At 46.2% G+C, this 12054-nt stretch overlaps 1 protein-coding gene across 1 annotated transcript in view; it reads right to left on the bottom strand.

The window, feature by feature from the left end:
* The window catches only part of PIDD1 (p53-induced death domain protein 1), a 34105-nt gene that overhangs the window by 19460 nt on the left and 2591 nt on the right, over positions 1–12054 (bottom strand). The window contains exons 2-8 of the mRNA XM_084856692.1: positions 10948–11322; positions 9158–9571; positions 6502–6705; positions 5196–5250; positions 3511–3712; positions 2253–2375; positions 1463–1642 (exon numbers count right to left, since the gene is read on the bottom strand). Coding sequence (XP_084712818.1) covers positions 1463–1642; positions 2253–2375; positions 3511–3712; positions 5196–5250; positions 6502–6705; positions 9158–9571; positions 10948–11212 — 1443 coding nt within the window. The 5' untranslated portion in view covers positions 11213–11322. The remainder of the gene's footprint in view (positions 1–1462; positions 1643–2252; positions 2376–3510; positions 3713–5195; positions 5251–6501; positions 6706–9157; positions 9572–10947; positions 11323–12054) is intronic.

The raw sequence follows: 12054 nt of genomic DNA, 5'->3' as shown, positions 1-12054 counted from the left end.
GATCTGAATAAGGGACGTTGAACTGCTTTCAGCTGGAGGGTCAAATTCCATTTCAGAGAAACTATCGGGGGGGGGGGGCGCAGCATTCCCGGGGGTGGTTGGGGCTGAAGGCAAGAGGGGTTGGGCCAAAAGTACCAGCCATATTGTAGCTTAAAATTCTTACTGCCAGTAACTAAGGCTTAGGAGAGGCAGTTCAGCCTTTTAGAATGGGGTGGGGGGAAGACAGACAAAAGCAGGGAAACCACTAAACAACAGGCAGTCAGGGAAAAGAGGGAGGGGCCAGAGGAGAGGGAGCGGCCTGAGGTTCAACCTGAGGCTCAACACCTCTGATCTAAATGCTGACAAATCTCAGCAGTTTCCTGGTCACACTGAATAAGGCTGGAAAGGAACACACTAATGAAGATCAGGGTGTCTAGGTGCCACTGACATCATCTATTCGCTTCAGTGGAGAATTGCCAATGTGGGAACAGCACACAGAATGGCACATTACCAGGCCAGAAGCTTCTCTTGCTGAACAGCACTGTCATGACCTCCGTTCTATATGGCAAGAGGTAGAAGCATTTGGTTCCTAAACATTATTCTAACAAGTTACATTATTGAATTAAAACTAAAGTTAAAGTAGTTTAAATTTAAAGTGGTTTTAAAAATTGTCGATACCGAATTTTGTTTTATATTTTAAACCACCTTGGAAAGGCTATGGTCATGAAAGGGGGCTAAGAAATATATTAAATACATAACTATGTATGACAAATGTCTGCAGTTTTTAAAATTCTGATTAGTTTGATTATTTAGTCCTTCGATAACCATCATGATGTAGGACTCAAGCACACATTACTAAAAAAATAAAGCAACAGAAAATCCTGCCATGTGAAAACTCAGATTCTACTCTCAGAATAAATTGTGCTAGTTTGTAAAAATATATATGCATTATTTTGCATAACTGTTTTCAGTTTGCTCGTTATTCTGAACCAGATAGAGTGTGTTAGCCTTTCAAACTTATCTCTGCAACCTGAGGTCTAGAACCTTATTTTTAAAAAAATAAAAGCCAACTTCCTCAGAATTCTGCATCCGTGGCTAAACACCGTTCCCAGTAAAAATATCGGATGTGAAATTCTGCATGTACAGAATTGTGCGAAGGTGAGTAAGCCGAGCAATTACTCTTGCTCTCACAATCTTAAATAGAGCTAAGTGCTGGTAGATGTGGAGGAGCATTAATGAAGCTTTACAAGCCAACATGATAGGCTTACTAAGACAAGGACTTTGAATCTTGACCCTACAAGTCACACACGAGGTTAAGACATTCTTTCCAGTCATGTCTTTTGACTCTGTAGCTGTAAAGCACACGTGACCTAAATTGGATAGGCTTTATCTCCAACCTTCTAACATGGGGAAATTCTTTGCTGGAATGCTGGGTTTTTCGGGTGCATGTTTTTCTTCTGTTTTCGTTAAGGTGATCCCCTACCTGGAGCTTCACTGTCCTAGTCTCCTCGGTTACACCAGGAGGAAAGGTCACTTTGACGTTGGGATCGACAGTTGAAAAAAGGAAAGCCCCCTCCTCAGGGACTCTGCATTCATTCTCCACCAGTCGAGAGACCACCACGAACCAGGAGAAGTGAGGGACGCTGCAGCACACCAAACGCTTCTGTTGGAGGGTATGGAAGAATGAACAGAATTTTTGTAACGTGTGACAATGCTTGAAACATACAAAGGAAACTAGTCCTTTTGGCACCGGCAATGAGTGTGGCTCTTAAAAACAAAGTGCCCACACTGATTTATACAAGCAGCCTTTGCCAACCTGGCACCCTCCACTTGTTTTGGACTCCCAGCCAGCATGGCCAGTGGGAGTTGTAGTCCAAACACGGTTTGCTGAACTGTGGGTGGGCAACAGCCTCGAGGGCTCCTCTCATGCCTTCCCTCCTCCTCTCATGTGCTCAGATGCAGAGACTTCCTGGTTTCTTAAGCCAGAGCTTCCCGTGACATTTGAACCAGGAAGTTGTGGCTTACGAAATCAGGAAGTCTTCTCTGCAGCTGAGCATGAGAGGGAAAGGAGGGGCACTAAAGCAAGTTGCTTATTCATGCTCATTACATCCAAACCAGTCAGGCAGAATTCACGCTTCAAGCAGAGGACTTACTGACAAGTAAACAGGGTTGGGAACAGGATGTCAGTATGTGACAATGCACTGGGCATTATGAATTACATCCTTTAGAAAAAGCACACAGCAATACAGTGAAGGGCAACGGATTGTACTTACCTTCCCTTTGCGCTTTACTCTGGTTCCTAAATCACTCCACTTCTGCCCACTGAAGGTTCGAATTATGATCTCTCGGTCATGTAGGCTCTGAGGGGAAGTGTATGGCATCCAGATCTGCACTTCCTAGCACACAAGATGGAACAAGACGGGTACCACGAGTTAATCACAGAGAAAGCGACCCGACTTGGGCTCCACAGTATACGGAGCAAGAGAAGGACCTCAAGGATGACCACAATCAGAGAAGGCTTGGCCAGAAAGCAAGGGCATTTAATTTCTGCTGTACCTCACAGAGGCATCAGAAAGGCAATGAGGAAAATGAGGGGATGATCGCATGGAAGCTTGCGTTTTACAGCATCAAGGCCAAGAAAGCGCAGCAATCCATACATAAAAGAACTTAGGATGCTCATAGACATGCTAGAGCAAGGGCAGCCAACCTGGAGTCCTCCAGATGTTTGGGACTACAACTTTCATCAGCCCCAGCCAACATGGCCAATGGTTAGGAATTATGGGGATTGTTGTCCAAGACATCTGGAGGGCACCAGGGTGCCTTCCCCTGTGTTAGAAGTAGGCTTACCCCACTGGGAATTGAAAGGGGATGAATATACATTTCCACCCACCGTTCCAACCTACACTGCTCCTCTAACAACAATTGTGCGAGGCTGCGAGTACAGACTGTGCAATGCATATAGGATGCCATGGCTGGAAAAGTGATGGGGACTTTTAACATGGTGACATTTTATCCTGTGCAATTTTTTTGATGCCTTCAACTTGGTACTGACTCTCAACTTTCAAGGATAGGGCAGAGTATATATCTAAATCAGAGGTGGGCAACTTTGCAAGGTCCGGGGGTCATTTTGGCCTCTCCGTGCCATGCCTCCCCCACCACCATGGCATTGAAAATATATATTTTTAAAAATTTACAGTTTTTTAAATGGTGTCTGGAGTGGCTACAGAGCATTCAAAGGGTCAACATTAGCCTGTTCTTAAACATGGACTGCAGAAAGGTGAGGTATAATTGTGAAAATAAATGCCTCTTCACTGATTATTTTCTAAAATATGAGAGGTGTGGTTTCAAACCATGCATGCTGAACTGGGAATCCATTCCCACAACTAGCCTCTACAATCTGGCCAAGAGAATGCCTTGGGGCATGTGAAAAAGAGAAAAGCAATTTTTCCTATGCTAGCTTCCAGGTGGCAACACTTCTGTGATTTAGCATCGTTCTGGCCTGAACCCTTTTATGATCTCATGAGCTCTTACCTCTTGGAAATCAATCCCATGAGGCTGCAGTTCCAGAACCTCGCTTAGCAGAATGTCGTGGTGTTTCAGCTTCACCCACTGAGGATCCGGAGAGGATTTTTGGAAGTGGATTGTTACTGAAGTTGAGGTAGCACCCCGGGGGAAACAAAACTGGACACCACAAGCCAGGGAAACTCTGCAGCCTTCAGGGGTCACGGTAAAGCTTAGAAAATACAAACAAAAGCGGTGATGTTCTCCTGATATGACAACCGTCTTTTCCCCAAAGTTATTGCAGAGTTGCAAGACTTCAAAAAAAATAATAGTAAGGGAGTCATGAAGTTGTAATTCTACACAGTTACAAGACTATCGACTCCAGTGTGTTTCGCGATGCTTCATCCAGAATTCAGCTTTCTCCAAACTCATGGGACAAATATTCAAGAGGCCCCACACCCCAAACAGATCCAAACCTTGGCAACTGAACTATGTGGACTGGCACAAAAGAACAGGCAGTATTAAAAAGGGGAGGGGGGCAAGCGCATCCCCTTCAACAGCATCTGGTTCCCATTTCTGTAATACTGATTTTAACTGATAAGTTTCTTTGTATTTATTACGATGCATCTTAGATTATTGATTTTGTAAATGGCTTAGAGATATTTTTCAGATCTGATAAACAGTATATACATTGTTTAATATATATAAATATCAACCATCATCTTGCCACTCTCATTCTCCCCCTCCTTTTTTCCCCTCTTGCAGGCTCCAGGTGTGACAAGGGCCCCAGCAGGAAGCCATCTGGTGTCCCCACAAGCTTAGTTGGTAGGCTATGGACAGGTAGCAGCGTCAGCACTCCAAAGAGTGCAGCAGTGATGGTGCGCCAATTGCTGTAAGGACAGGGGGCAGCATGGGTGGCAGTGCTCCAAGTGCTGCAGTGGCTGGCAGGCAGGCAGGCAGCAGCACTTAGCAGCTGCCCAGACCTCAAAACATCACCTTTCCTAATATTTTAAGGGGCCCCCAGGGCAGGCATTTATGCTGGGCCCTGCTAGGCAGCTGGGACCCCAGCAGCTGCCCAAGGATGGCAGGTGGCAGCACTGGGCCTGTTCTCTTGCACGAGTGTAGTCCAGAGGTGGGCAACATGCTGCCACAGGCTGCATGTGACCCCTGGCCTCAAGCGCAGGCCCCGCTGAATTTGCTACTGCTGCATCAGCAAAACAAATAGCCATTTGCCACCAAATTTCAGCATTCAGCAAATGAAATGTTGGCCTAAAGAGGCCAGTTTTAACTTTGAAGCCTGGTTTTAAAGTTACATTTGGCCACTTTAGACCACTGTCAGAGTTTGCTGCTGAAATGCAGCAGCAAACCGCCAGTTGGTTTGCTCCTGTCACCACTGAAATTCGGTGATGCACAGTGGAAGCGGGGGAGCAACCCCCAGGGGGTTCCGGGGCAGGGGTTGAAACTGGCCCGCGGAGCCTCTACAGTTGCCCACCCCATAGTTATACTGCAACCATGCAACAATTTTCTCTTCAAAAATCAAGGAGGGCTTGTTTGTAAAAACGGGGATTATTAATGCAGCATAACAACCCTGAGGAAACCATCTCTGAATCAACAATTGAAGAAAACCTCAGGGTACAGTGTGGGACACCAACAAGGAGTTGGCAGGACGCTCTGACGTGATCGACAAAGCAGAAGAAATGAACAATGTGGAATACCTGTCTGTACCAGCTTCAAGAAACAGTCTTTGTAATTTTTCTGAGCTTGAGTCACCTGCAACAATCAGAAACAAAGTGTGATGGTTCATAGAATCATAGAATAGTGGGGTTGGAAGGGACCTACAAGGCCATTCAGTCCAACCCACGTGAACATAAATGCAAAGCACTGGGTCCTTCTGAAGGGATTAGTCAGGCGTGCAGGCCTTATTTCTGCAGGGCTGGCCCAAGATGTTTCGCCACCTAAGCTGGAATATTAACGAGATCTCCTGCGATATGGACTCCCATCAAACCTCCACAATAAATCCTGTGAGAATGTGATTAAAAAAAAAATCAGTGCACCTACAGGTAGTGGGAATTTTTATTTGATAAAGGTGATTGTGAATAAAATCACCAAGCAAATGGACCCATTGTTTAAAAAGTCACTGATCACACCTGGCTTTAGACTGAAGGGGGAAACATGCAGGAAGCCCTTAGGCAGGACCACCTTCCGGCACTCCCTCATTTGGCTTTAAAGTTTGCCTACCTTTCCCAGCATCCTTCTCTTCTCCTTACCCCCATTTCTTGCTTTCAGCAATGCCCGATTTAAGATGAACCGAATGCCTGTGAAATCTAATTGACCCTTCTCCATGGGCCCCCACAATGGAGGAGGGTGGTAGTGAGAGAAAGGGTCTTTTCAGTAGTGGCCTCCCAGCTGTGGAATGACCTCGCCCGAAAAGCCTGCCTGGCACCCACCTTATTATCTTTTCAGTGCCAAAGAGCTTTTCCCAGGCCTTTTAAAATATTTTAATTAAATCTTTCTTTAAAGAAATTAATCCCTGCATTATATTGTGGTTTTAGCATAGCTGTTTGGCTCTGTGAAAACATATTCCTTTGACGCTCTGTATTACCTTGATTATTGCTGTGATTTTAATCTCTAGGTCTCTGCTTTGGAATGGGCATTGTGTTTCTTATAGCTGTCTTAATTTTCCTCCTTTATTAGTTTTCTGTTTTACTGGAATTGTGATTTTTAATCTGTTTTATCTTGTACATTGTCCACAGAACTATTGTTATTGGGTGACTGGTAAATGGAACACACAAATATTAACGACAGCAAATGTCAGTGGTCTTTCAATCATTCCTTCATACTGGGAACTCCTTAGAAAGAAAGGGTTGTATCGTCAGTTTGTCTGTATGAATCTCACTCAGCAGAGCTTCCTTCTGCACCAGCCAAACAATCAGTAGATCACACACCAGCTTGTGACTCTCGTTCAAGAGAAAGAGAGAACAGCTGTTCAGCGGACAAATCATGCAGAATAAAAGCAATTACCTGGTTGCAAAGGCACCTCTGGTTCTCCTAGAGGATTACCACGGAGGTGCACAAAGGGGAAGCTCTGGATCTCTGGAGGGACAGAGCGCAGCCTATTATTCTGCAGATCTAGCCTGGACAAGTTGGGAAGGCGGGCAAGGGACACAGGGACTGTCACCAGAAGATTGCTGTGAAGGTGCAGCTGCCGCAGAGACTGCAAATTGGCTGCAAGTCAGAACAGGAATGAGAGAGAGAGAGAGAGAGAGAGAGAAGAGGATCAACCCACGCTTAGTAAATCCCATCTCACTCTATAAAACTCTTATCCATTCACAAATTCCAACTCCCTTCAAAAAGTACCTGGGATCTTGCTTTGAGCCACTTCAATCTGCAGTCATCCATCCTCAAGCATACACAAAAACCAATTCTAGGTCCTTTATATGGTACACTTGTACCACAAATGTTTACTATAGTGAGGTGTTTATACTAGTCAAGAGAAAAGTCCATTAAACTGTGGAACTTCATAATCCCTAGGCACAATGCAGCCAAAATTAAGTATTTTAAAGCCTTGGTGCTTTCAGTGTGTGTGTTTTGCCACACAAATTGGCCTATTCACAGGCCTTATGCAGGGACATTGCCTAGAAAATCCCAAGACACACCCACAAACATACTCTCACTGGCAGTCTCTCACGTGTGTTTGCATGCGTGCGCACACACACACACGTACATTTTTCCTTTTCCACAGAGGTGAAACAATGTGCAAACGTTTACCACAACTGGACTAAAATGTGATCTCTGGCATTAAGCATTTTCTGTGAAGCTGTGGCACAACGATGAAATAAAATTGCTGTGAGTGTGTGGGTGGGGGGGGGGGCGCATATGTGCATTAACTCGCACCCTGCACCAGACTCACTTCACTTTATCTATAGCTCAGGAGCTAGTGGCTGTTTCCTCAGCAAGTCAAATAGAAACGTTGGCTGTGCTGCCCTGCTTTGAAGTTATTTAGAATACTGACAGCAGCCAAGTATTCTCTGTATTTGTTGTAGATTTCAGGGGCGGGATCAGTGGGGAAAAGGCAGGGGGTGCCTACGTGAGTGAAGGCAGAGGAGGGAATGCTGCAGGTAGCTTAGGGAGGATGAGGTGACGGATGCCGTCATGAGGTGATGGATGCCATCGTGTAGCTCAGTGAGCTCCTCATGTCCTTTAATCCAATCTTGCCTAGAGCGTGGGCATGTAGTTAATTTAGTATTTCTCACGGATTCTTTCCCCTTCTCTACTTTTTTCACTCCTTACCACCAGCCAAGGTTATTGAGTCAGGAAGAGAGCAATCTGACTCCAATAAACTACATGCAAATATACCACCTCACACTGCAGAAGGATTCCAAGCCAGCTCCTCAGTTCCTTGAAGCTTAACTCCTACAACTCTGCTTGCTGTCAAGGTAACAGCAAGAAATCTTTCCTGCCAGGTGGCTGCAGCTCGGGTTCCTGTAGGATTCCCTATTTTGGTTTTAAATTGGGGGTGTAGAACATTGTTGGGGGGGATGAATTGCCCCCCCCCCAGACCCTCCACAAGATGGTTGACATCAATGGGTGTGGCCATGCTCACTGACATCATCCGCCTCTGCCTCAAAAATGGGCAGCACAGTCAGCGCTTCTATTTGACTTGCTAAGGGAATAGCCACTAGCCCTTGATAAAGATAAGCTAAGCAGGTCTGGTGCACGCACACTCACAGGCAATTTCAGGTTCTGATTACAACTATAGAATACTTACAGCCCCAGGCCGTTTTACCAGTGCTGCACCATCATTAGAGGAAAACTGGCTACTTACTACTAGTGGTAGAACTTTTTTAGTGGTGGCCCTGCAATTACGGAACTCCCTTTAGTTAAGAGTTTTGCCACATCTGCAACATTGGATTTTGGGGAGGGCCATAGAAACATTTTTGTTCAGGCAGGACTTTGACTATAGACAGCGTCGTCAACACTACTAATTTTCTGCCGACTGTGATGTGCATATCATGAGTCTGAAAACATTTTTAATGTTTTCTACTGTAATCTGCAATTCTTTACAAGTTTGAATTGTAAAGCACTTGGAGAACATGTGCTGAAAAACAGGCTATACATATTTGGAAAAAACAACAAATCACATCCTACGTAAGGAAGCCCCAGTGAGTTCAATGAGACTTGCTTCCTAGTAACAACACCACGAATCGTCACCATACAGTGCGTTCTCAAGCATGTCTTTAAGATCACTGCTTTAGACTGCAATCCAATACTGGCTTACCTGGGAGTAAATTCCATTAAAGTCAATGGGTCTTACTTCTGAGTAGGCATGTACAGGACTGCAGTGTTAATCTTCGTTAGACAAATTCATGGAGAATAAGGCTATCAATGGCTACTAGTCCTGATGGCTCTATGCTGCCTCCTGTACCAGAGGCAGTGAGCCTACGCACACCAGTTGCTGGGGAACATGGGCAGGAGTGTGCTGTTGCACTCCTGCTTGTGGGTTTCCCGTGGGCAGCTGGTTGGCCACTGTGTGAACAGAATGCTGGACTAGATGGACCTTGGTCTGATCCAGCGGGGCTCTTCTTACACTCTTACGTTCATGACTCATCCGGGCTCAAGTGTGGCTTAAGACCTAGGTAGGCATCCACTCCCTTTCTCTTATTTGTGGACATCTTACCAAGAGAGCTGGGGATTCCTGTTAACAGATTTCCTGAGAGATCCAGCTCCGTGCAACTGTGCAGATTCCCAATCTCTTTGGGGAGTGATTCCAGTGCATTTTCCGAGAGGTCCAGCGTCTGCAGTGCCACCAGCTCCCCTATGCTCTGCGGCAGGCCTCTGAGCTGGTTCTTCATGGCGGAAAAGAACGTCAGCTTGGTGAGCTGGCCAAAGTCCTCCGGCAGCTCCTGCAAGCTGTTGTGGCAGACCAAGAGGCTCCTGAGGCTGGCCAGCTTGGTGGTGCAGGGCGGCAAAGAGGCAAAGCTGTTGAAGCTGAGATCTAGATGGGCAAGGCGGCTTAATTCCCAGAGCTCTGGCGGCAAGGATGCCAGCAGCCCTCTCTGGCATGTGCCAACTTCATCCCTGGTGTGTCCTCCTGCAGGCAGGGAGGGAAAATGCAGGAAGATCGTTCTGATTAAAACTGCAGGAGCTCAATTGCAGGAGCTCGTTCTTGTTGCAATGATCTCTGTTAACTGGCCTCACATAAGCACATCTCTTTCCTAGGAAAGAACATGGAAGGCGGAACAGAGTTTATTGGGAAGCACAGGAAGGATCTGGGGCAGGAAGGAACTTAGAGGAATCTGACGTCATTGCAGTCAGTGGAACTGGGCCTGCACCTGTTGTTACCAGCTCCGGGTTATTTCAGGGCTAAAACAGTTCTGAGTAACATCCTACCTGCAAGCCAGGTGGCACGTGTACAGCCCCTTTTTTGGCTTCCTGTCCCTCTGACACCCCCCCCCCCAAACTGGACTGCAGAAGCAGCATCTGAAACGCAAACAGCTATTTTTGCAACAGAACTTTTTGTTATTTGGATATAACAAAAATATAAATATTATTTTTGTTCAGATTCAGTAGAAGAGGTTATCAATACATACATTAAAGACAAGTAGGTTTTTAATAGCTTTGGGGGGGTATAGATCAGCCATTCCCAGTCCTCCAAATGTGATGGGCTACCATCATCCCAGCCAGCATGGGCAATAGCCATGGTGGCTGGGGATGATGGGAGTTACAGTCCAACACATCTGCAGGGCACCAGATAGGGGAAGGCTGATCTATAGAGCATTGAACATTTCATAAAATGGGACCCCGTTTCTCCCCAGGGTCTTCACATCTGTAACTGTGGCCCAACGCTACTACATGAGGCTTAGTTATGTAGGGAAAACTGCTAAGTGGTGAGAGCAATTTTCCTCGTAGAGCTCACTGGACTGGTTTCTTCCAGGAGATAGATAGATACATAAAAATGTGTGTGTGTATCTGTACATCTGTCATGAGTGGAGGAATGAGTGGAGCTCCCCCCACCTCAGGAAAAATCAGTGCTCCTTCTTTGCCATGAGTATGTGAAAAAGTGATTCTAATCCCGGGGATAAATAAATGCTCCTTCTTTACCTTGAGTGAGTCAGCTAATATGTTTCTCTGGTCTGCTGTGTGTGTGAGTTTTTCTGCATTCCCCCACCCCTCACCCCCAACTAACAAGTGTGTCTCCTTTGCCACGAGCAAGTGAGCTATTGAGTTTCTCTGGTTTCATCTGCTGTGTGTGCGTGTGCGCATACACACACACGTGAACCTGCATTCCCCCCCAGCCCAATAAACAAGTGTTGATCAGATCCCTGTGGCAGCCAGTTTTATAGTGGCCCCATGGTGCTTCCTCACAATTCCAAATGTGCCCACAAAGGTTGCCTGATCTAGATGGACAGGAGAAATGTACATGAGGAAATGAAACAGTCGGAGAAAAAAGAGCAAGCATGCACTTACCTTTGAGTACAAGGGATTTCAAGCCCTTCAGAGCAGGAATTGCCCCCAGCGTGTGCGTGATGAGGTCCTCATTGCAGCTCAGCCTCAAGAACTCCACCTGCTCCACGTCTTCCCTCCTTGTCTCCAGGAGCTTGAGGAACAGGCGACAGCCCTCAGTGTAGACGTCTAGGTTGAGCCGGTTGCCAGCCAAGCAGGAACTAGCCAGAGCCTCAGCCCCCAAAGTGCCCTCCCCCAGAGGGTCCCCAAGCTCTTGCGGCCCTGCCATCTCCGGGTGTTATATTGCCGTGGGCTGTTCATGTTCTGACTTGCCAGCCAAACAAAGTGCTGGTAGTAGCACAAATAATTAAAATGAAAGATGGAGGAGAGAGGCAGCCTCTGGAAAGAAAGAGAGGAAAAGGACAAACAGTTAAAGAGTTCATGTACCTGCACAATCTGTCCGGACAAAGGAAGCAATGGAGGTTGCACCCGAGGCAATAAAGGTAGCAGAGATAATAACTATATGTAAGGATACAGCATAACACATCCTCTAGGTGGGGTTTTGAAGTAGCGTAATGAGGCAGGCGGATATAAAGGTGATATAACTGGGAACAAGGAATTCAGATTTGAAATACATTGTAGATGGACCAGTTGTATCTGTAGGTTTCCAGCTCTTTTGAGTACGAAATCCCCAGCCCCGACACATGGGCAATACCAGATGTTTCATATAAGTAGCCCTCTTTTACAGAACGGGAACCGATAGGATAACTGCTTGTGGAAAAGAGAGAATATTTACAGGTGCAGCTTCTCTCATGTCAGCATGACAGTGCCCCTTCCACACAACTATGGGCACTCACCTTCTTGGTATGTGAGGTCACATCCCCCTGGGAATTGTGGATGAAGAGCCAACTTGTCTCCAAAGCTCAGCACTTGGATCCAAAGCACACATTATTTTAAAGATGTAGTTTGCAGCTACAGCCTACAGCTCTCAGCCAGGCACAGAGCAAGACCCTAGCTTAGAGGGGTAGGGGGCCTTCAACCCTCCCACCCTCACCACTTCACTGTGGGCCTGATCAGGCCTTATTATTTCCCCCCTTCATGTAACTCATCCTCATTATTCTTTCATTAGGA

This window comes from Heloderma suspectum, chromosome 1, assembly GCF_057233095.1.
Source record: "Heloderma suspectum isolate Gila_16-S chromosome 1, 16-S_ref, whole genome shotgun sequence".
NCBI classification, from domain to species: Eukaryota; Metazoa; Chordata; class Lepidosauria; order Squamata; family Helodermatidae; genus Heloderma; species Heloderma suspectum.
Note: the sequence above shows the minus strand (reverse complement) of the source record. Positions and strands in the feature narration are given on the sequence as shown.